Source organism: Cetorhinus maximus, chromosome 1 (assembly GCF_964194155.1).
Source record: "Cetorhinus maximus chromosome 1, sCetMax3.hap1.1, whole genome shotgun sequence".
NCBI classification, from domain to species: domain Eukaryota; kingdom Metazoa; phylum Chordata; class Chondrichthyes; order Lamniformes; family Cetorhinidae; genus Cetorhinus; species Cetorhinus maximus.
Genome location: NC_135879.1, coordinates 248,133,600 through 248,160,401, shown reverse-complemented (window position 1 = coordinate 248,160,401; position 26,802 = coordinate 248,133,600). Strand labels below are relative to the sequence as shown.

The following is a 26,802-nucleotide window of genomic DNA, read 5'->3' as shown; positions in this document are numbered from 1 at the left end:
GCATCAAGGAGCCCTAGCAAAACTGGAGTTAATGGGGATCAGGGGAAAACTCTCTGCTGGTTGAAGTCATACCTAGCACAAAGGAAGATGGTTGTGGTTGTTGGAGGTCAGTCATCTCAGCTCCAGCACATCACTGCAGGAGTTCCTCAGGGTAGTGTCCTCGGCCCAACCATCTTCAGCTGCTTCATCAATGACCTTCCTTCCATTGTAAGCTCAGAAGTGGGGATGTTCGCTGATGATTGCACAATGTTCCGCATCATTTGCGACTCCTCAGATACTGAAGCGGTCCATGTCCAAATGCAGCAAGACCTGGACAATATCCAGCCTGGGGCTGACAAGTGGCAAGTAACATTCACGCCACACAAGTGCCAGGCAACGACCATCTCCAACAAGAGAGAATCCAACCATCGCCCCTTGATGTTCAATGGCATTGCCATCACTGAATCCCCCACTGTCAACATCCTGAGGGTTACCATTGACCAGAAACTGAGCTGGACTAGCCATATAAATACTGTGGCTACAAGAGCAGGTCAGAGGTTAGGAATAGTGCGATGAGTAACTCACCTCCTGACTCCACAAAGACTGTACACCATCTACAAGGAGCAAGTCATGATGGAATACTCCCCATTTGCCTGGATGAGTGCAGCTCATCACTCAAGAACAACACTCAAGAAGCTTGATACTGTCCAGGACAAAGCAGCCCAGTTGATTGGCACCACATCCACAAACATTCACTCCCTCCACCATTGACGCACAGTAGCAGCGGAGTGCACCATCTACAAGATGCACCAAGATGCAAATGCACCAAGACTCCTTAGATAGCACCTTCCAAACCCATAGCCACTACCATCTAGAAGGACAAGGGCAGCAGATAGATGGGAACACCATCATCTGGAAGTTCCCCTCCAAGTCACTCACCATCCTGACTTGGAAATATATCACCGTTCCTTCACTGTCGCTGGGTCAAAATCCTGGAACTCCCTCCCTAACAGCACTGTGGGTGTACCTACACCATATGGACTGCAGCGGTTCAAGAAGGCAGCTCACCACCACCTTCTCAAGGGCAACTAGGTCTGGGCAACAAATGCTGGCCTAGCCAGCGAAGCCCACATCCTGAAAATGAATATAAAAAAAAACTCCCTAGCTCCTTTCTTGGTCTTGATCCTTCTCGGGCTCTTTTAACTCCCAAGCTCCGTTCTCAATCTCGTTCCTTCTCGTGCTCTTCAATCTCCCCGGCTCATCTCGCTCCTTCTCGGGCTCTTCTAACTCCCCAGCTCCTCTCTCACTCTCGGGACTTCTCACACTCTTTTAACTCCTGTCTCCGCTCTTTGTCTTGCTCCTTCTCACACTGTTCTAACTCCCAGGCTCTGCTCTTGCTCCTCCTTGGGCTCTTCTAACTCCTCAGCTCCGCTGTCGGTCTTGCTCCTTCTCGTGCTCTTCTAACTCCTCAGCTCCATTCTCGTTCTTGCCCCCTTCTCCTGCTCTTTGAACTCCATGGCTCCGTTCTCAGTCTCACTCATAGCAGCAATCGTAATATGATTGAATTTTGCATTTGGTTTGGAGGAGAGAAGGGTAGGTCCAAGAGTAGTACTATAAAGTTAGATAAAGGCAATTATGAGGGCATGAACGCAAAGCTAGCTAACACGAACTAACAAATTAGGTTAAGGGATATGTCAATTGAGATGCAGTGGAAGACATTTTAGCAATTTCAGAATACACAGAATAGATAAATTCCAATAAGAAAGAAAAATTCCAAGGGGAGGACCTTCTATCTGTGGTTAACTAAAAAAAAAAATTAAGGATGGTATGAACCTTAATGGAAAAGCATATCATTGTGCAAAGATGGGTGGCAGGTCAGAAGATTGGGCAGAGTATAAAAAGCAGAAACGAATGGCAAAATATTCACTCCCTCCACCACTGATGCCCAGTAGCAGTAGAGTGCACCATCTACAAGATGCACTGCAGCAGCTCATAAGTTTCCTTCGACAGCACCTTCCAAACCCACGACCTCTACCACCTAGAGGAAAAGGGCAGCAGACACATGGGAACACCACCACCTACAAGTTCCCCTCCAAACCACACACCAGCCTGACTTGGAAATATATCACCGTTCCTTCACTGTTGCTGGGTCGGGATCCTGGAACTCTCTTTCTAAGAGCACTGTGGGTGTACATACAACAGGTAAAGATGGGCAATAAATGCCAGCATCGTCCACATCGCTTGAGCGAATAAAATAAAGCTAGGCAGGCTTTCAAGGTCCAGTTTTTGGATTGGCTGCTGGTTTATTGTGGGATAGCTGAGAATAGAGGGGTTCAAACCCCACAAATATATCTTCCCATAAGATGCAGAGTGCAGGAGCACCAAAACCGAGCCATGCCAGGTACGGAGACCGTCCATCTGGACGACTGCCTGATCATATCCCATGTGACTGCGACAAACATAAACTCTCCCTCCTCATCCTTCTTGACCTGTATGGAAACTTTGACACTGTTAATGTCCCCATCCTCCTGCACTGTCTGTCCACCACTATCCAGCTGGGTAGGACTGTTTTCGCCTGATACCATTCTTATTGATCTAATCGTAACTTGAGATCAAATTCCTACCACATTTTTGTGCCATCTTCAAGAGTGTTTATTTCCGGTTCCATAACATCTGACTTCTCACCTACCTCAGCTCATCTGCTGCTGAAACAGAGCTACTCATACTATCTCCTAACGCACACCAAATTCTGTTGACTGACCTACATTGGCTCCCAGTTAAATATGCCTTGATTTAAATTCTCTTTTTTTTAACTCTCTATGATCTTGCTCTTCCTTATCGCTTGTAATCATGTCCAGCCCCAGAACCCTTTAAGATATCCACGGTTATTCTGCCCTCTTGAGCATTCCTGATTTTAATCGCTCAACCTTCAGCCGCCTGAATCCTAAGCTCTGGAATTTCTTCCGCAAGCTTCTTTCTCTTTACCTTGCATCGCTCCATTAAGATGCTAGTAAAACCTACCTTTTTAACCACAAGTTTCAGCTGCCCTAATATCGCCTTATGGGTCTCGTTGCCTTGTTTTTGCTTTATCCTATACCTGTGAAGCACTTTGGAACATTTTATGAATACAAACCGTTGCTGTTGGATGGATTGAAATGATTGAGATCATTAGACAGGGGTGGCACAACAGGCTGGATTGAGTCAATGCAATCAGACCGTAGAACCCTGTCAGATTAATTACCTGGGGTGGTTTAGCTACACTCCGTTTCTCTTTCCCAGATACAACGTGTGAGAATACAAACTTGTAATCCTTCAGTTCTTCAAGAAGCTTTTTCTGGTGAGATTGGAAACCTGCGGGAAATGCAAGGGAAATTTAATGGCATTTCAAAAAAGATTAGTTCATAATACATGCTGCACGGTTATACTCGGGACCATGGGGAGCTGGTGATATTGTGTTAATGTCACTGGAATAACAATCCAAGGAGCCAGGCTAATGCACTGGGGACATGGGTTTAAATATCACCACAGCAGCTGGTGGAATTTCAGTGAAAATGTGTGCCAGCATTGGGGCCTCTCACTGTCAGTACTGGACAACAATGAGATCTCTCAGGACAAGCTCACCACAGCACTGCAAACTACCAGTGTCGCCAGATTCCAACTGGGATCCAAAGCACCAGTCGAACCCAGCTGTGGGTTCACTCAGTGTCACTATTTGCCATCACTGTGATCTCTCAGTGTCACTACGTGCTATCACTGTGATCGCTCAGTGTCACTACGTGCTATCACTGTGATCTATCAGTGTCAATACGTGCTATCACTGTGATCTCTCAGTGTCACTACGTGCTATCACTGTGATCTCTCAGTGTCACTACTTGCTATCACTGTGATCTCTCAGTGTCACTACGTGCCATCACTGTGATCTCTCAGTGTCACTACGTGCTATCACTGTGATCTCTCAGTGTCACTACGTGCCATCACTGTGATCTCTCAGTGTCACTACGTGCTATCACTGTGATCGCTCAGTGTCACTACGTGCTATCACTGTGATCTATCAGTGTCAATACGTGCTATCACTGTGATCTCTCAGTGTCACTACGTGCTATCACTGTGATCTCTCAGTGTCACTACGTGCTATCACTGTGATCTCTCAGTGTCACTACGTGCCATCACTGTGATCTCTCAGTGTCACTACGTGCTATCACTGTGATCTCTCAGTGTCACTACGTGCCATCACTGTGATCTCTCAGTGTCACTACGTGCTATTACTGTGATCTCTCAGTGTCACTACGTGCCATCACTGTGATCTCTCAGTGTCACTACGTGCTATCACTGTGATCTCTCAGTGTCACTACGTGCTATCACTGTGATCTCTCAGTGTCACTACGTGCTATCACTGTGATCTCTCAGTGTCACTACGTGCTATCACTGTGATCTCTCAGTGTCTCTACGTGCTATCACTGTGATCTCTCAGTGTCACTACGTGCTATCACTGTGATCCCTCAGTGTCACTACGTGCTATCACTGTGATCTCTCAGTGTCACTACGTGCTATCACTGTGATCTCTCAGTGTCTCTACGTGCTATCACTGTGATCTCTCAGTGTCACTACGTGCTATCACTGTGATCTCTCAGTGTCTCTACGTGCTATCACTGTGATCTCTCAGTGTCACTACGTGCCATCACTGTGACCTCTCAGTGTCACTACGTGCTATCACTGTGATCTCTCAGTGTCACTACGTGCTATCACTGTGATCTCTCAGTGTCACTACGTGCTATCACTGTGATCTCTCAGTGTCACTACGTGCTATCACTGTGATCTCTCAGTGTCTCTACGTGCTATCACTGTGATCTCTCAGTGTCACTACGTGCTATCACTGTGATCTCTCAGTGTCACTACGTGCTATCACTGTGATCTCTCAGTGTCTCTACGTGCTATCACTGTGATCTCTCAGTGTCACTACGTGCTATCACTGTGATCTCTCAGTGTCTCTACGTACTATAACTGTGATCGCTCAGTGTCTCTACGTGCTATCACTGTGATCTCTCAGTGTCACTACGTGCTATCACTGTGATCTCTCAGTGTCACTACGTGCTATCACTGTGATCTCTCAGTGTCACTACGTGCTATCGCTGTGATCTGTCAGTGTCACTACGTGCTATCACTGTGATCTCTCAGTGTCACTACGTGCTATCACTGTGATCTCTCAGTGTCACTACGTGCTATCACTGTGATCTCTCAGTGTCTCTACGTGCTATCACTGTGATCTCTCAGTCTCACTACGTGCTATCACTGTGATCTCTCAGTGTCTCTACGTGCTATCACTGTGATCTCTCAGTGTCTCTACGTGCTATAACTGTGATCTCTCAGTGTCACTACGTGCTATCACTGTGATCTCTCAGTGTCACTACGTGCTATCACTGTGATCTCTCAGTGTCACTACGTGCTATCACTGTGATCTCTCAGTGTCACTACGTGCTATCACTGTGATCTCTCAGTGTCTCTACGTGCTATCACTGTGATCTCTCAGTGTCTCTACGTGCTATCACTGTGATCTCTCAGTGTCACTACGTGCTATCACTGTGATCTCTCAGTGTCACTACGTGCTATCACTGTGATCTCTCAGTGTCTCTACGTGCTATCGCTGTGATCTGTCAGTGTCACTACGTGCTATCACTGTGATCTCTCAGAGTCACTACGTGCTATCACTGTGATCTCTCAGTGTCACTACGTGCCATCACTGTGATCTCTGCGTCACTACGTGCTATCACTGTGATCTCTCAGTGTCACTACGTGCCATCACTGTGTTCTCTCAGTGTCACTACGTGCTATCACTATGATCTCTCATTGTCACTACGTGCTATCACTGTGATCTCACAGTATCACTACGTGCTATCACTGTGATCTCTCAGTGTCACTACGTGCTATCACTGTGATCTCTCAGTGTCACTACGTGCTATCACTGTGATCTCTCAGTGTCACTACGTGCTATCACTGTGATCTCTCAGTGTCACTATGTGCTATCACTGTGATCTCTCAGTGTCTCTACGTGCTATCACTGTGATCTCTCAGTGTCACTACGTGCTATCACTGTGATATCTCAGTGTCTCTACGTGCTATCACTGTGATCTCTCAGTGTCTCTACGTGCTATAACTGTGATCTCTCAGTGTCACTACGTGCTATCACTGTGATCTCTCAGTGTCACTACGTGCTATCACTGTGATCTCTCAGTGTCACTACGTGCCATCACTGTGATCTCTCAGTGTCACTACGTGCTATCACTGTGATCTCTCAGTGTCACTACGTGCTATCACTGTGATCTCTCCGTGTCACTACGTGCTATCACTGTGATCTCTCAGTGTCACTACGTGCTATCACTGTGATCTCTCAGTGTCACTACGTGCTATCACTGTGATCTCTCAGTGTCACTACGTCCCAGTACTGTGATCTCTCAGTGTCACTACGTGCTATCACTGTGATCTCTCAGTGTCACTACGTGCTATCACTGTGATCTCTCAGTGTCTCTATGTGCTATCACTGTGATCTCTCAGTGTCACTACGTGCTATCACTGTGATCTCTCAGTGTCTCTACGTGCTATCACTGTGATCTCTCAGTGTCACTACGTGCTATCACTGTGATCTCGCAGTGTCACTACGTGCTATCACTGTGATCTCTCAGTGTCACTACGTGCTATCACTGTGATATCTCAGTGTCACTACGTGCTATCACTGTGATCTCTCAGTGTCAATACGTGCTATCACTGTGATCTCTCAGTGTCACTACGTGCTATCACTGTGATCTCTCAGTGTCACTACGTGCTATCACTGTGATCTCTCAGTGTCACTACGTGCCATCACTGTGATCTCTCAGTGTCACTACGTGCTATCACTGTGATCTCTCAGTGTCACTACGTGCCATCACTGTGATCTCTCAGTGTCACTACGTGCTATTACTGTGATCTCTCAGTGTCACTACGTGCCATCACTGTGATCTCTCAGTGTCACTACGTGCTATCACTGTGATCTCTCAGTGTCACTACGTGCTATCACTGTGATCTCTCAGTGTCACTACGTGCTATCACTGTGATCTCTCAGTGTCACTAAGTGCTATCACTGTGATCTCTCAGTGTCTCTACGTGCTATCACTGTGATCTCACAGTGTCACTACGTGCTATCACTGTGATCTCTCAGTGTCACTACGTGCTATCACTGTGATCTCTCAGTGTCACTACGTGCTATCACTGTGATCTCTCAGTGTCTCTACGTGCTATCACTGTGATCTCTCAGTGTCACTACGTGCTATCACTGTGATCTCTCAGTGTCTCTACGTGCTATCACTGTGATCTCTCAGTGTCACTACGTGCCATCACTGTGACCTCTCAGTGTCACAATGTGCTATCACTGTGATCTCTCAGTGTCACTACGTGCTATCACTGTGATCTCTCAGTGTCACTACGTGCTATCACTGTGATCTCTCAGTGTCACTACGTGCTATCACTGTGATCTCTCAGTGTCTCTACGTGCTATCACTGTGATCTCTCAGTGTCACTACGTGCTATCACTGTGATCTCTCAGTGTCACTACGTGCTATCACTGTGATCTCTCAGTGTCACTACGTGCTATCACTGTGATCTCTCAGTGTCTCTACGTGCTATCACTGTGATATCTCAGTGTCACTACGTGCTATCACTGTGATCTCTCAGTGTCTCTACGTACTATAACTGTGATCGCTCAGTGTCTCTACGTGCTATCACTGTGATCTCTCAGTGTCACTACGTGCTATCACTGTGATCTCTCAGTGTCACTACGTGCTATCACTGTGATCTCTCAGTGTCACTACGTGCTATCGCTGTGATCTGTCAGTGTCACTACGTGCTATCACTGTGATCTCTCAGTGTCACTACGTGCTATCACTGTGATCTCTCAGTGTCACTACGTGCTATCACTGTGATCTCTCAGTGTCTCTACGTGCTATCACTGTGATCTCTCAGTCTCACTACGTGCTATCACTGTGATCTCTCAGTGTCTCTACGTGCTATCACTGTGATCTCTCAGTGTCTCTACGTGCTATAACTGTGATCTCTCAGTGTCTCTACGTGCTATCACTGTGATCTCTCAGTGTCACTACGTGCTATCACTGTGATCTCTCAGTGTCACTACGTGCTATCACTGTGATCTCTCAGTGTCACTACGTGCTATCACTGTGATCTCTCAGTGTCACTACGTGCTATCACTGTGATCTCTCAGTGTCTCTACGTGCTATCACTGTGATCTCTCAGTGTCTCTACGTGCTATCACTGTGATCTCTCAGTGTCACTACGTGCTATCACTGTGATCTCTCAGTGTCACTACGTGCTATCACTGTGATCTCTCAGTGTCTCTACGTGCTATCGCTGTGATCTGTCAGTGTCACTACGTGCTATCACTGTGATCTCTCAGAGTGACTACGTGCTATCACTGTGATCTCTCAGTGTCACTACGTGCCATCACTGTGATCTCTGCGTCACTACGTGCTATCACTGTGATCTCTCAGTGTCACTACGTGCCATCACTGTGTTCTCTCAGTGTCACTACGTGCTATCACTATGATCTCTCATTGTCACTACGTGCTATCACTGTGATCTCACAGTATCACTACGTGCTATCACTGTGATCTCTCAGTGTCACTACGTGCTATCACTGTGATCTCTCAGTGTCACTACGTGCTATCACTGTGATCTCTCAGTGTCACTACGTGCTATCACTGTGATCTCTCAGTGTCACTATGTGCTATCACTGTGATCTCTCAGTGTCTCTACGTGCTATCACTGTGATCTCTCAGTGTCACTACGTGCTATCACTGTGATATCTCAGTGTCACTACGTGCTATCACTGTGATCTCTCAGTGTCTCTACGTGCTATAACTGTGATCTCTCAGTGTCACTACGTGCTATCACTGTGATCTCTCAGTGTCACTACGTGCTATCACTGTGATCTCTCAGTGTCACTACGTGCCATCACTGTGATCTCTGAGTGTCACTACGTGCTATCACTGTGATCTCTCAGTGTCACTACGTGCTATCACTGTGATCTCTCCGTGTCACTACGTGCTATCACTGTGATCTCTCAGTGTCACTACGTCCCAGTACTGTGATCTCTCAGTGTCACTACGTGCTATCACTGTGATCTCTCAGTGTCACTACGTGCTATCACTGTGATCTCTCAGTGTCTCTATGTGCTATCACTGTGATCTCTCAGTGTCACTACGTGCTATCACTGTGATCTCTCAGTGTCTCTACGTGCTATCACTGTGATCTCTCAGTGTCACTACGTGCTATCACTGTGATCTCGCAGTGTCACTACGTGCTATCACTGTGATCTCTCAGTGTCACTACGTGCTATCACTGTGATCTCTCAGTGTCACTACGTGCTATCACTGTGATCTCTCAGTGTCACTACGTGCTATCACTGTGATCTCTCAGTGTCACTACGTGCTATCACGGTGATCTCTCAGTGTCTCTACGTGCTATCACTGTGATCTCTCAGTGTCTCTACGTGCTATCACTGTGATCTCTCAGTGTCACTACGTTCCATCACTGTGATCTCTCAGTGTCACTAAGTTCCATCACTGTGATCTCTCAGTGTCACTACGTTCCATCACTGTGATCTCTCAGTGTCACTACGTTCCATCACTGTGATCTCTCAGTGTCACTATGTTCCATCACTGTGATCTCTCAGTGTCACTACGTTCCATCACTGTGATCTCTCAGTGTCACTACGTTCCAGTATTTTGATCTCTCATTGTCACTAAGTTCCATCACTGTGATCTCTCAGTGTCACTATGTTCCATCACTGTGATCTCTCAGTGTCGCTACGTGCTATCACTGTGATCACTCAGTGTCACTACGTGCTATCACTGTGATCTCTCAGTGTCTCTACGTGCTGTCACTGTGATCTCACAGTGTCACTACGTCCCAGTATTGTGATCTCTCAGTGTCACTACGTGCTATCCCTGTGATCTCTCAGTGTCAATACGTGCTATCACTGTGATCTCTCAGTGTCACTACGTGCCATCACTGTAATCTCTCAGTGTCACTACGTGCTATCACTGTGATCTCTCAGTGTCACTACGTGCCATCACTGTGATCTCTCAGTGTCACTACGTGCCATCACTGTGATCTTTCAGTGTCACTACGTGCCATCACTGTGATCTCTCAGTGTCACTACGTGCCATCACTGTGATCTCTCAGTGTCACTACGTGCTATCACTGTGATCTCTCAGTGTCACTACGTGCTATCACTGTGATTTCTCAGTGTCACTACGTGCTATCACTGTGATCTCTCAGTGTCACTACGTGCTATCACTGTGATCTCTCAGTGTCACTACGTCCCAGTACTGTGATCTCTCAGGGTCACTACGTGCTATCACTGTGATCTCTCAGTGTCTCTACGTGCTATCACTGTGATCTCTCAGTGTCTCTACGTGCTATCACTGTGATCTCTCAGTGTCACTACGTGCTATCGCTGTGATCTCTCAGTGTCACTACGTGCTATCACTGTGATCTCTCAGTGTCACTACGTCCCAGTACTGTGATCTCTCAGTGTCACTACGTGCTATCACTGTGATCTCTCAGTGTCTCTACGTGCTATCACTGTGATCTCTCAGTGTCTCTACGTGCTATCACTGTGATCTCTCAGTGTCTCTACGTGCTATCACTGTGATCTCTCAGTGTCACTACGTGCTATCGCTGTGATCTCTCAGTGTCACTACGTGCTATCACTGTGATCTCTCAGTGTCACTACGTCCCAGTACTGTGATCTCTCAGTGTCACTACGTGCTATCACTGTGATCTCTCAGTGTCTCTACGTGCTATCACTGTGATCTCTCAGTGTCTCTACGTGCTATCACTGTGATCTCTCAGTGTCACTACGTGCTATTACTGTGATCTCTCAGTGTCACTACGTGCTATCACTGTAATCTCTCAGTGTCTCTACATGCTATCACTGTGATCTCTCAGTGTCACTACGTGCTATCACTGTGATCTCTCAGTGTCACTACGTGCTATCACTGTGATCTCTCAGTGTCTCTACGTGCTATCACTGTGATCTCTCAATCTCACTACGTGCTATCACTGTGATCTCTCAGTGTCTCTACGTGCTATCACTGTGATCTCTCAGTGTCTCTACGTGCTATAACTGTGATCTCTCAGTGTCACTTCGTGCTATCACTGTGATCTCTCAGTGTCACTACGTGCTATCACTGTGATCTCTCAGTGTCACTACGTGCTATCACTGTGATCTCTCAGTGTCACTACGTGCTATCACTGTGATCTCTCAGTGTCTCTACGTGCTATCACTGTGATCTCTCAGTGTCTCTACGTGCTATCACTGTGATCTCTCAGTGTCACTACGTGCTATCACTGTGATCTCTCAGTGTCACTACGTGCTATCACTGTGATCTCTCAGTGTCTCTACGTGCTATCGCTGTGATCTGTCAGTGTCACTACGTGCTATCACTGTGATCTCTCAGAGTCACTACGTGCTATCGCTGTGATCTCTCAGTGTCACTACGTGCCATCACTGTGATCTCTGCGTCACTACGTGCTATCACTGTGATCTCTCAGTGTCACTACGTGCCATCACTGTGTTCTCTCAGTGTCACTACGTGCTATCACTATGATCTCTCATTGTCACTACGTGCTATCACTGTGATCTCACAGTATCACTACGTGCTATCACTGTGATCTCTCAGTGTCACTACGTGCTATCACTGTGATCTCTCAGTGTCACTACGGGCTATCACTGTGATCTCTCAGTGTCACTACGTGCTATCACTGTGATCTCTCAGTGTCACTATGTGCTATCACTGTGATCTCTCAGTGTCTCTACGTGCTATCACTGTGATCTCTCAGTGTCACTACGTGCTATCACTGTGATATCTCAGTGTCTCTACGTGCTATCACTGTGATCTCTCAGTGTCTCTACGTGCTATAACTGTGATCTCTCAGTGTCACTACGTGCTATCACTGTGATCTCTCAGTGTCACTACGTGCTATCACTGTGATCTCTCAGTGTCACTACGTGCCATCACTGTGATCTCTGAGTGTCACTACGTGCTATCACTGTGATCTCTCAGTGTCACTACGTGCTATCACTGTGATCTCTCCGTGTCACTACGTGCTATCACTGTGATCTCTCAGTGTCACTACGTGCTATCACTGTGATCTCTCAGTGTCACTACGTGCTATCACTGTGATCTCTCAGTGTCACTACGTCCCAGTACTGTGATCTCTCAGTGTCACTACGTGCTATCACTGTGATCTCTCAGTGTCACTACGTGCTATCACTGTGATCTCTCAGTGTCTCTATGTGCTATCACTGTGATCTCTCAGTGTCACTACGTGCTATCACTGTGATCTCTCAGTGTCTCTACGTGCTATCACTGTGATCTCTCAGTGTCACTACGTGCTATCACTGTGATCTCGCAGTGTCACTACGTGCTATCACTGTGATCTCTCAGTGTCACTACGTGCTATCACTGTGATCTCTCAGTGTCACTACGTGCTATCACTGTGATCTCTCAGTGTCACTACGTGCTATCACTGTGATCTCTCAGTGTCACTACGTGCTATCACGGTGATCTCTCAGTGTCTCTACGTGCTATCACTGTGATCTCTCAGTGTCTCTACGTGCTATCACTGTGATCTCTCAGTGTCACTACGTTCCATCACTGTGATCTCTCAGTGTCACTAAGTTCCATCACTGTGATCTCTCAGTGTCACTACGTTCCATCACTGTGATCTCTCAGTGTCACTACGTTCCATCACTGTGATCTCTCAGTGTCACTATGTTCCATCACTGTGATCTCTCAGTGTCACTACGTTCCATCACTGTGATCTCTCAGTGTCACTACGTTCCAGTATTTTGATCTCTCATTGTCACTAAGTTCCATCACTGTGATCTCTCAGTGTCACTATGTTCCATCACTGTGATCTCTCAGTGTCGCTACGTGCTATCACTGTGATCACTCAGTGTCACTACGTGCTATCACTGTGATCTCTCAGTGTCTCTACGTGCTGTCACTGTGATCTCACAGTGTCACTACGTCCCAGTATTGTGATCTCTCAGTGTCACTACGTGCTATCCCTGTGATCTCTCAGTGTCAATACGTGCTATCACTGTGATCTCTCAGTGTCACTACGTGCCATCACTGTAATCTCTCAGTGTCACTACGTGCTATCACTGTGATCTCTCAGTGTCACTACGTGCCATCACTGTGATCTCTCAGTGTCACTACGTGCCATCACTGTGATCTCTCAGTGTCACTACGTGCCATCACTGTGATCTCTCAGTGTCACTACGTGCCATCACTGTGATCTCTCAGTGTCACTACGTGCTATCACTGTGATCTCTCAGTGTCACTACGTGCTATCACTGTGATTTCTCAGTGTCACTACGTGCTATCACTGTGATCTCTCAGTGTCACTACGTGCTATCACTGTGATCTCTCAGTGTCACTACGTCCCAGTACTGTGATCTCTCAGGGTCACTACGTGCTATCACTGTGATCTCTCAGTGTCTCTACGTGCTATCACTGTGATCTCTCAGTGTCTCTACGTGCTATCACTGTGATCTCTCAGTGTCACTACGTGCTATCGCTGTGATCTCTCAGTGTCACTACGTGCTATCACTGTGATCTCTCAGTGTCACTACGTCCCAGTACTGTGATCTCTCAGTGTCACTACGTGCTATCACTGTGATCTCTCAGTGTCTCTACGTGCTATCACTGTGATCTCTCAGTGTCTCTACGTGCTATCACTGTGATCTCTCAGTGTCACTACGTGCTATTACTGTGATCTCTCAGTGTCACTACGTGCTATCACTGTAATCTCTCAGTGTCTCTACATGCTATCACTGTGATCTGTCAGTGTCACTACGTGCTATCACTGTGATCTCTCAGTGTCAATACGTGCTATCACTGTGATCTCTCAGTGACACTACGTGCCATCACTGTGATCTCTCAGTGTCACTACGTGCTATCACTGTGATCTCTCAGTGTCATATGTGCCATCACTGTGATCTCTCAGTGTCACTAAGTGCTATCACTGTGATCTCTCAGTGTCACAACGTGCCATCACTGTGATCTCTCAGTGTCACTACGTGCTATCACTGTGATCTCTCAGTGTCACTACGTGCTATCACTGTGATCTCTCAGTGTCTCTACGTGCTATCACTGTGATCTCTCAGTGTCACTACGTGCTATCACTGTGATCTCTCAGTGTCACTACGTGCTATCACTGTGATCTCTCAGTCTCACTACGCGCGATAACTGTGATCTCTCAGTGTCTCTACGTGCTATCACTGTGATCTCTCAGTGTCACTACGTGCTATCACTGTGATCTCTCAGTGTCTCTACGTGCTATCACTGTGATCTCTCAGTTTCTCTACGTGCTATAACTGTGATCTCTCAGTGTCACTACGTGCTATCACTGTGATCTCTCAGTGTCACTACGTGCTATCACTGTGATCTCTCAGTGTCACTACGTGCTATCACTGTGATCTCTCAGTGTCACTACGTGCTATCACGGTGATCTCTCAGTGTCACTACGTGCTATCACTGTGATCTCTCAGTGTCACTACGTGCTATCACTGTGATCTCTCAGTGTCACTACGTGCTATCACTGTGATCTCTCAGTGTCACTACGTGCCAGTACTGTGATCTCTCAGTGTCACTACGTGCTATCACTGTGATCTCTCAGTGTCACTACGTGCTATCACTGTGATCTCTCAGTGTCTCTACGTGCTATCACTGTGATCTCTCAGTGTCACTACGTGCTATCACTGTGATCTCTCAGTGTCTCTAAGTGCTATCACTGTGATCTCTCAGTGTCACTACGTGCTATCACTGTGATCTCTCAGTGTCACTACGTGCTATCACTGTGATCTCTCAGTGTCACTACGTGCTATCACTGTGATCTCTCAGTGTCACAACGTGCTATCACTGTGATCACTCAGTGTCACTACGTGCTATCACTGTGATCTCTCACTGTCACTACGTGCTATCACTGTGATCTCTCAGTGTCACTACGTGCTATCACTGTGATCTCTCAGTGTCACTACGTGCTATCACTGTGATCTCTCAGTGTCACTACGTGCTATCACTGTGATCTCTCAGTGTCACTACGTGCTATCACTGTGATCTCTCAGTGTCACTACGTGCTATCACTGTGATCTCTCAGTGTCACTACGTGCTATCACTGTGATCTCTCAGTGTCTCTACGTGCTATCACTGTGATCTCTCAGTGTAACTACGTGCTATCACTGTGATCTCTCAGTGTCACTACGTGCTATCACTGTGATCACTCAGTGTCACTACGTGCTATCACTGTGATCTCTCCGTGTCACTACGTGCTATCACTGTGATCTCTCAGTGTCACTACGTGCTAACACTGTAATCTCTCAGTGTCACTACGTGCTATCACTGTGATCTCTCAGTGTCACTACGTGCTATCACTGTGATCTCTCAGTGTCACTATGTGCTATCACTGTGATCTCTCAGTGTCACTACGTGCTATCACTGTGATCTCTCAGTGTCACTACGTGCTATCACTGTGATCTCTCAGTGTCTCTACGTGCTATCACTGTGATCTCTCAGTGTCACTACGTGCTATCACTGTGATCTCTCAGTGTCACTACGTGCTATCACTGTGATCTCTCAGTGTCATTACGTGCTATCACTGTGATCTCTCAGTGTCACTACGTGCTATCACTGTGATCTCTCAGTGTCACTACGTGCTATCACTGTGATCTCTCAGTGTCACTACGTGCAATCACTGTGATCACTCAGTGTCACTACGTGCTATCACTGTGATCTCTCAGTGTCACTACGTGCTATCACTGTGATCTCTCAGTGTCACTACGTGCTATCACTGTGATCTCTCAGTGTCACTACGTGCTATCACTGTGATCTCTCAGTGTCACTACGTGCTATCACTGTGATCTCTCAGAGTCACTACGTGCTATCACTGTGATCTCTCAGTGTCACTACGTGCTATCACTGTGACCTCTCAGTGTCTCTACGTGCTATCACTGTGATCTCTCAGTGTCTCTACGTGCTATCACTGTGATCTCTCAGTGTCACTACGTTCCATCACTGTGATCTCTCAGTGTCACTACGTTCCATCACTGTGATCTCTCAGTGTCACTACGTTCCATCACTGTGATCTCTCAGTGTCACTACGTTCCATCACTGTGATCTCTCAGTGTCACTATGTTCCATCACTGTGATCTCTCAGTGTCACTATGTTCCATCACTGTGATCTCTCAGTGTCACTACGTTCCAGTATTTTGATCTCTCATTGTCACTACGTTCCATCACTGTGATCTCTCAGTGTCACTATGTTCCATCACTGTGATCTCTCAGTGTCGCTACGTGCTATCACTGTGATCTCTCAGTGTCATATGTGCCATCACTGTGATCTCTCAGTGTCACTAAGTGCTATCACTGTGATCTCTCAGTGTCACAACGTGCCATCACTGTGATCTCTCAGTGTCACTACGTGCTATCACTGTGATCTCTCAGTGTCACTACGTGCTATCACTGTGATCTCTCAGTGTCTCTACGTGCTATCACTGTGATCTCTCAGTGTCACTACGTGCTATCACTGTGATCTCTCAGTGTCACTACGTGCTATCACTGTGATCTCTCAGTGTCACTACGCGCGATAACTGTGATCTCTCAGTGTCTCTACGTGCTATCACTGTGATCTCTCAGTGTCACTACGTGCTATCACTGTGATCTCTCAGTGTCTCTACGTGCTATCACTGTGATCTCTCAGTGTCTCTACGTGCTATAACTGTGATCTCTCAGTGTCACTACGTGCTATCACTGTGATCTCTCAGTGTCACTACGTGCTATCACTGTGATCTCTCAGTGTCACTACGTGCTATCACTGTGATCTCTCAGTGTCACTACGTGCTATCACTGTGATCTCTCAGTGTCACTACGTGCTATCACTGTGATCTCTCAGTGTCACTACGTGCCAGTACTGTGATCTCTCAGTGTCACTACGTGCTATCACTGTGATCTCTCAGTGTCACTACGTGTTATCACTGTGATCTCTCAGTGTCTCTACGTGCAATCACTGTGATCTCTCAGTGTCACTACGTGCTATCACTGTGATCTCTCAGTGTCTCTAAGTGCTATCACTGTGATCTCTCAGTGTCACTACGTGCTATCACTGTGATCTCTCAGTGTCACTACGTGCCATCACTGTGATCTCTCACTGTCACTACGTGCTATCACTGTGATCTCTCAGTGTCACTACGTGCTATCACTGTGATCTCTCAGTGTCACTACGTGCTATCACTGTGATCTCTCAGTGTCACTACGTGCTATCACTGTGATCTCTCAGTGTCACTACGTGCTATCACTGTGATCTCTCAGTGTCACTACGTGCTATCACTGTGATCTCTCAGTGTCACTACGTGCTATCACTGTGATCTCTCAGTGTCTCTACGTGCTATCACTGTGATCTCCCAGTGTAACTACGTGCTATCACTGTGATCTCTCAGTGTCACTACGTGCTATCACTGTGATCACTCAGTGTCACTACGTGCTATCACTGTGATCTCTCCGTGTCACTACGTGCTATCACTGTGATCTCTCAGTGTCACTACGTGCTAACACTGTAATCTCTCAGTGTCACTACGTGCTATCACTGTGATCTCTCAGTGTCACTACGTGCTATCACTGTGATCTCTCAGTGTCACTATGTGCTATCACTGTGATCTCTCAGTGTCACTACGTGCTATCACTGTGATCTCTCAGTGTCACTACGTGCTATCACTGTGATCTCTCAGTGTCTCTACGTGCTATCACTGTGATCTCTCAGTGTCACTACGTGCTATCACTGTGATCTCTCAGTGTCACTACGTGCTATCACTGTGATCTCTCAGTGTCATTACGTGCTATCACTGTGATCTCTCAGTGTCACTACGTGCTATCACTGTGATCTCTCAGTGTCACTACGTGCTATCACTGTGATCTCTCAGTGTCACTACGTGCAATCACTGTGATCACTCAGTGTCACTACGTGCTATCACTGTGATCTCTCAGTGTCACTACGTGCTATCACTGTGATCTCTCAGTGTCACTACGTGCTATCACTGTGACCTCTCAGTGTCACTACGTGCTATCACTGTGATCTCTCAGTGTCACTACGTGCTATCACTGTGATCTCTCAGAGTCACTACGTGCTATCACTGTGATCTCTCAGTGTCACTACGTGCTATCACTGTGACCTCTCAGTGTCTCTACGTGCTATCACTGTGATCTCTCAGTGTCTCTACGTGCTATCACTGTGATCTCTCAGTGTCACTACGTTCCATCACTGTGATCTCTCAGTGTCACTACGTTCCATCACTGTGATCTCTCAGTGTCACTACGTTCCATCACTGTGATCTCTCAGTGTCACTACGTTCCATCACTGTGATCTCTCAGTGTCACTATGTTCCATCACTGTGATCTCTCAGTGTCACTATGTTCCATCACTGTGATCTCTCAGTGTCACTACGTTCCAGTATTTTGATCTCTCATTGTCACTACGTTCCATCACTGTGATCTCTCAGTGTCACTATGTTCCATCACTGTGATCTCTCAGTGTCGCTACGTGCTATCACTGTGATCTCTCAGTGTCACTATGTTCCATCACTGTGATCTCTCAGTGTCACTATGTTCCATCACTGTGATCTCTCAGTGTCGCTACGTGCTATCACTGTGATCTCTCAGTGTCACTACGTTCCATCACTGTGATCTCTCAGTGTCACTACGTTCCATCACTGTGATCTCTCAGTGTCACTATGTTCCATCACTGTGATCGCTCAGTGTCACTACATTCCATCACTGTGATCTCTCAGTGTCACTACGTTCCAGTATTTTGATCTCTCATTGTCACTACGTTCCATCACTGTGATCTCTCAGTGTCACTATGTTCCATCACTGTGATCTCTCAGTGTCGCTACGTGCTATCACTGTGATCTCTCAGTGTCACTACGTTCCATCACTGTGATCTCTCAGTGTCACTACGTTCCATCACTGTGATCTCTCAGTGTCACTATGTTCCATCACTGTGATCACTCAGTGTCACTACGTTCCATCACTGTTATCTCTCAGTGTCACTACGTTCCAGTATTTTGATCTCTCATTGTCACTACGTTCCATCACTATGATCTCTCAGTGTCACTATGTTCCATCACTGTGATCTCTCAGTGTCGCTACGTGCTGTCACTGTGATCTCTCAGTGTCACTACGTCCCAGTACTGTGATCTCTCAGTGTCACTACGTGCTATCACTGTGATCTCTCAGTGTCTCTACGTGCTATCACTGTGATCTCTCAGTGTCACTACGTGCTATCACTGTGATCTCTCAGTGTCACTACGTGCTATCACTGTGATCTCTCAGTGTCACTACGTGCTATCACTGTGATCTCTCAGTGTCACTACGTGCTATCACTGTGATCTCTCAGTGTCTCTACGTGCTATCACTGTGATCTCTCAGTGTCTCTACGTGCTATCACTGTGATCTCTCAGTGTCACTACGTTCCATCACTGTGATCTCTCAGTGTCACTACGTTCCATCACTGTGATCTCTCAGTGTCACTACGTTCCATCACTGTGATCTCTCAGTGTCACTATGTTCCATCACTGTGATCTCTCAGTGTCACTATGTTCCATCACTGTGATCTCTCAGTGTCACTACGTTCCAGTATTTTGATCTCTCATTGTCACTACGTTCCATCACTGTGATCTCTCATTGTCACTATGTTCCATCACTGTGATCTCTCAGTGTCGCTACGTGCTATCACTGTGATCTCTCAGTGTCACTACGTGCTATCACTGTGATCTCTCAGTGTCTCTACGTGCTGTCACTGTGATCTCTCAGTGTCACTACGACCCAGTACTGTGATCTCTCAGTGTCACTACGTGCTATCACTGAGATCTCTCAGTGTCACTACGTGCCATCACTGTGATCTCTCAGTGTCTCTACGTGCTATCACTGTGATCTCTCAGTGTCACTACGTGCTATCACTGTGATCTCTCAGTGTCTCTAAGTGCTATAACTGTGATCTCTCAGTGTCACTACGTGCTATCACTGTGATCACTCAGTGTCACTACGTGCTATCACTGTGATCTCTCAGTGTCACTACGTGCTATCATTGTGATCTCTCAGTGTCACTACGTGCTATCACTGTGATCACTCAGTGTCACTACGTGCTATCACTGTGATCTCTCACTGTCACTACGTGCTATCACTGTGATCTCTCAGTGTCACTACGTGCTATCACTGTGATCTCTCAGTGTCACTACGTGCTATCACTGTGATCTCTCAGTGTCACTACGTGCTATCACTGTGATCTCTCAGTGTCACTACGTGCTATCACTGTGATCTCTCAGTGTCTCTACGTGCTATCACTGTGATCTCTCAGTGTCACTACGTGCTATCACTGTGATCTCTCAGTGTCTCTACGTGCTATCACTGTGATCTCTCAGTGTCTCTACGTGCTATCACTGTGATCTCTCAGTGTCACTACGTTCCATCACTGTGATCTCTCAGTGTCACTACGTTCCATCACTGTGATCTCTCAGTGTCACTACGTTCCATCACTGTGATCTCTCAGTGTCACTAAGTTCCATCACTGTGATCTCTCAGTGTCACTATGTTCCATCACTGTGATCTCTCAGTGTCACTACGTTCCAGTATTTTGATCTCTCATTGTCACTACGTTCCATCACTGTGATCTCTCATTGTCACTATGTTCCATCACTGTGATCTCTCAGTGTCGCTACGTGCTATCACTGTGATCTCTCAGTGTCACTACGTGCTATCACTGTGATCTCTCAGTGTCTCTACGTGCAGTCACTGTGATCTCTCAGTGTCACTACGACCCAGTACTGTGATCTCTCAGTGTCACTACGTGCTATCACTGTGATCTCTCAGTGTCACTACGTGCTATCACTGTGATCACTCAGTGTCACTACGTGCTATCACTGTGATCTCTCCGTGTCACTACGTGCTATCACTGTGATCTCTCAGTGTCACTACATGCTAACACTGTGATCTCTCAGTGTCACTACGTGCTATCACTGTGATCTCTCAGTGTCACTACGTGCTATCACTGTGATCTCTCAGTGTCACTACGTGCTATCACTGTGATCTCTCAGTGTCACTACGTGCTATCACTGTGATCTCTCAGTGTCACTACGTGCTATCACTGTGATCTCTGTGTCTCTACGTGCTATCACTGTGATCTCTCAGTGTCACTACGTGCTATCACTGTGATCTCTCAGTGTCACTACGTGCTATCACTGAGATCTCTCAGTGTCATTACGTGCTATCACTGTGATCTCTCAGTGTCACTACGTGCTATCACTGTGATCTCTCAGTGTCACTACGTGCTATCACTGTGATCTCTCAGTGTTACTACGTGCAATCACTGTGATCACTCAGTGTCACTACGTGCTATCACTGTGATCTCTCAGTGGAACTACGTGCTATAACTGTGATCTCTCAGTGTCACTACGTGCTATCACTGTGATCTCTCAGTGTCACTACGTGCTATCACTGTGATCTCTCAGTGTCACTACGTGCTATCACTGTGATCTCTCAGTGTCACTACGTGCTATCACTGTGATCTCTCAGTGTCACTACGTGCTATCACTGTGATCTCTCAGTGTAACTACGTCCCAGTACTGTGATCTCTCAGTGTCACTACATGCTATCACTGTGATCTCTCAGTGTCTCTACGTGCTATCACTGTGATCTCTCAGTGTCTCTACGTGCTATCACTGTGATCTCTCAGAGTCACTACGTGCTATTACTGTGATCTCTCAGTGTCACTACGTGCTATCACTGTGATCTCTCAGTGTCTCTACGTGCTATCACTGTGATCTGTCAGTGTCACTACGTGCTATCACTGTGATCTCTCAGTGTCACTACGTGCTATCACTGTGATCTCTCAGCGTCACTACGTGCCATCACTGTGATCTCTCAGTGTCACTACGTGCTATCACTGTGATCTCTCAGTGTCACTATGTGCCATCACTGTGATCTCTCAGTGTCACTAAGTGCTATCACTGTGATCTCTCATTGTCACTACGTGCCATCACTGTGATCTCTCAGTGTCACTACGTGCTATCACTGTGATCTCTCAGTGTCACTACGTGCTATCACTGTGATCTCTCAGTGTCTCTACGTGCTATCACTGTGATCTCTCAGTGTCACTACGTGCTATCACTGTGATCTCTCAGTGTCACTACGTGCTATCACTGTGATCTCTCAGTGTCACTACGTGCTATCACTGTGATCTCTCAGTGTCTCTACGTGCTATCACTGTGATCTCTCAGTGTCACTACGTGCTATCACTGTGATCTCTCAGTGTCATTACGTCCCAGTACTGTGATCTCTCAGTGTTACTACGTGCTATCACTTTGATCTCTCAGTGTCACTACGTGCTATCACTGTGATCTCTCAGTGTCACTACGTGCTATCACTGTGATCCCTCAGTGTCACTACGTGCTATTACTGTGATCTCTCAGTGTCACTACGTGCAATCACTGTGATCTCTCAGTGTCACTACGTGCTATCACTGTGATCTCTCAGTGTCACTACGTGCTATCACTGTGATCTCTCAGTGTCACTACGTGCTATCACTGTGATCTCTCAGTGTCACTACGTGCTATCACTGTGATCTCTCAGTGTCACTACGTGCTATCACTGTGATCTCTCAGTGTCACTACGTGCTATCACTGTGATCTCTCAGTGTCTCTACGTGCTATCACTGTGATCTCTCAGTGTCACTACGTGCTATCACTGTGATCTCTCAGTGTCACTACGTGCTATCACTGTGATCTCTCAGTGTCACTACGTGCTATCACTGTGATCTCTCAGTGTCACTACGTGCTATCACTGTGATCTCTCAGTGTCACTACGTGCTATCACTGCGATCTCTCAGTGTCACTACGTGCTATCACTGTGATCTCTCAATGTCTCTACGTGCTATCACTGTGATCTCTCAGTGTCTCTACGTGCTATCACTGTGATCTCTCAGTGTCACTACGTTCCATCACTGTGATCTCTCAGTGTCACTACGTTCCATCACTGTGATCTCTCAGTGTCACTACGTTCCATCACTGTGATCTCTCAGTGTCACTACGTTCCATCACTGTGATCTCTCAGTGTCACTATGTTCCATCACTGTGATCTCTCAGTGTCACTACGTTCCATCACTGTGATTTCTCAGTGTCACTACGTTCCAGTATTTTGATCTCTCATTGTCACTACGTTCCATCTCTGTGATCTCTCAGTGTCACTATGTTCCATCACTGTGATCTCTCAGTGTCGCTACGTGCTATCACTGTGATCTCTCAGTGTCACTACGTTCCATCACTGTGATCTCTCAGTGTCACTAAGTTCCATCACTGTGATCTCTCAGTGTAACTACGTCCCAGTACTGTGATCTCTCAGTGTCACTACATGCTATCACTGTGATCTCTCAGTGTCACTACGTTCCAGTATTTTGATCTCTAATTGTCACTACGTTCCATCACTGTGATCTCTCAGTGTCACTATGTTCCATCACTGTGATCTCTCAGTGTCGCTACGTGCTGTCACTGTGATCTCTCAGTGTCACTACGTCCCAGTACTGTGATCTCTCAGTGTCACTACGTGCTATCACTGTGAACTCTCAGTGTAACTACGTTCCAGTACTGTGATCTCTCAGTGTCACTACGTGCTATCACTGTGATCTCTCAGTGTCACTACGTGCTATCACTGAGATCTCTCAGTGTCACTACGTGCCATCACTGTGATCTCTCAGTGTCACTACGTGCTATCACTGTGATCTCTCAGTGTCACTACGTGCTATCACTGTGATCTCTCAGTGTCACTACGTGCTATCACTGTAATCTCTCAGTGTCACTACGTGCTATCACTGTGATCTCTCAGTGTCACTACGTGCCATCACTGTGATCTCTCAGTGTCACTACGTGCCATCACTGTGATCTCTCAGTGTCACTACGTGCCATCACTGTGATCTCTCAGTGTCACTACGTGCCATCACTGTGATCTCTCAGTGTCACTACGTGCTATCACTGTGATCTCTCAGTGTCACTACGTGCTATCACTGTGATTTCTCAGTGTCACTACGTGCTATCACTGTGATCTCTCAGTGTCACTACGTGCTATCACTGTGATCTCTCAGTGTCAGTACGTCCCAGTACTGTGATCTCTCAGGGTCACTACGTGCTATCACTGTGATCTCTCAGTGTCTCTACGTGCTATCACTGTGATCTCTCAGTGTCTCTACGTGCTATCACTGTGATCTCTCAGTGTCACTACGTGCTATCGCTGTGATCTCTCAGTGTCACTACGTGCTATCACTGTGATCTCTCAGTGTCACTACGTCCCAGTACTGTGATCTCTCAGTGTCACTACGTGCTATCACTGTGATCTCTCAGTGTCTCTACGTGCTATCACTGTGATCTCTCAGTGTCACTACGTGCTATTACTGTGATCTCTCAGTGTCACTACGTGCTATCACTGTAATCTCTCAGTGTCTCTACATGCTATCACTGTGATCTGTCAGTGTCACTACGTGCTATCACTGTGATCTCTCAGTGTCAATACGTGCTATCACTGTGATCTCTCAGTGACACTACGTGCCATCACTGTGATCTCTCAGTGTCACTACGTGCTATCACTGTGATCTCTCAGTGTCATATGTGCCATCACTGTGATCTCTCAGTGTCACTAAGTGCTATCACTGTGATCTCTCAGTGTCACAACGTGCCATCACTGTGATCTCTCAGTGTCACTACGTGCTATCACTGTGATCTCTCAGTGTCACTACGTGCTATCACTGTGATCTCTCAGTGTCTCTACGTGCTATCACTGTGATCTCTCAGTGTCACTACGTGCTATCACTGTGATCTCTCAGTGTCACTACGTGCTATCACTGTGATCTCTCAGTGTCACTACGCGCGATAACTGTGATCTCTCAGTGTCTCTACGTGCTATCACTGTGATCTCTCAGTGTCACTACGTGCTATCACTGTGATCTCTCAGTGTCTCTACGTGCTATCACTGTGATCTCTCAGTGTCTCTACGTGCTATAACTGTGATCTCTCAGTGTCACTACGTGCTATCACTGTGATCTCTCAGTGTCACTACGTGCTATCACTGTGATCTCTCAGTGTCACTACGTGCTATCACTGTGATCTCTCAGTGTCACTACGTGCTATCACGGTGATCTCTCAGTGTCACTACGTGCTATCACTGTGATCTCTCAGTGTCACTACGTGCTATCACTGTGATCTCTCAGTGTAACTACGTGCTATCACTGTGATCTCTCAGTGTCACTACGTGCCAGTACTGTGATCTCTCAGTGTCACTACGTGCTATCACTGTGATCTCTCAGTGTCACTACGTGCTATCACTGTGATCTCTCAGTGTCTCTACGTGCTATCACTGTGATCTCTCAGTGTCACTACGTGCTATCACTGTGATCTCTCAGTGTCTCTAAGTGCTATCACTGTGATCTCTCAGTGTCACTACGTGCTATCACTGTGATCTCTCAGTGTCACTACGTGCTATCACTGTGATCTCTCAGTGTCACTACGTGCTATCACTGTGATCTCTCAGTGTCACAACGTGCTATCACTGTGATCACTCAGTGTCACTACGTGCTATCACTGTGATCTCTCACTGTCACTACGTGCTATCACTGTGATCTCTCAGTGTCACTACGTGCTATCACTGTGATCTCTCAGTGTCACTACGTGCTATCACTGTGATCTCTCAGTGTCACTACGTGCTATCACTGTGATCTCTCAGTGTCACTACGTGCTATCACTGTGATCTCTCAGTGTCACTACGTGCTATCACTGTGATCTCTCAGTGTCACTACGTGCTATCACTGTGATCTCTCAGTGTCACTACGTGCTATCACTGTGATCTCTCCGTGTCACTACGTGCTATCACTGTGATCTCTCAGTGTCACTACGTGCTAACACTGTGATCTCTCAGTGTCACTACGTGCTATCACTGTGATCTCTCAGTGTCACTACGTGCTATCACTGTGATCTCTCAGTGTCACTACGTGCAATCACTGTGATCACTCAGTGTCACTACGTGCTATCACTGTGATCTCTCAGTGTCACTACGTGCTATCACTGTGATCTCTCAGTGTCACTACGTGCTATCACTGTGATCTCTCAGTGTCACTACGTGCTATCACTGTGATCTCTCAGTGTCACTACGTGCTATCACTGTGATCTCTCAGAGTCACTACGTGCTATCACTGTGATCTCTCAGTGTCACTACGTGCTATCACTGTGACCTCTCAGTGTCTCTACGTGCTATCACTGTGATCTCTCAGTGTCTCTACGTGCTATCACTGTGATCTCTCAGTGTCACTACGTTCCATCACTGTGATCTCTCAGTGTCACTACGTTCCATCACTGTGATCTCTCAGTGTAACTACGTTCCATCACTGTGATCTCTCAGTGTCACTACGTTCCATCACTGTGATCTCTCAGTGTCACTATGTTCCATCACTGTGATCTCTCAGTGTCACTATGTTCCATCACTGTGATCTCTCAGTGTCACTACGTTCCAGTATTTTGATCTCTCATTGTCACTACGTTCCATCACTGTGATCTCTCAGTGTCACTATGTTCCATCACTGTGATCTCTCAGTGTCGCTACGTGCTATCACTGTGATCTCTCAGTGTCATATGTGCCATCACTGTGATCTCTCAGTGTCACTAAGTGCTATCACTGTGATCTC

General features: G+C 46.6%; 1 protein-coding gene across 1 annotated transcript in view; it reads right to left on the bottom strand.

Moving 5' to 3' along the window:
• Positions 1 to 26,802, bottom strand: part of LOC144680247 (disintegrin and metalloproteinase domain-containing protein 12-like) — a 378,378-nt gene that overhangs the window by 336,380 nt on the left and 15,196 nt on the right. Inside the window, exon 2 of the mRNA XM_078541279.1 lies at positions 3,221 to 3,330. Coding sequence (XP_078397405.1) covers positions 3,221 to 3,330 — 110 coding nt within the window. The remainder of the gene's footprint in view (positions 1 to 3,220; positions 3,331 to 26,802) is intronic.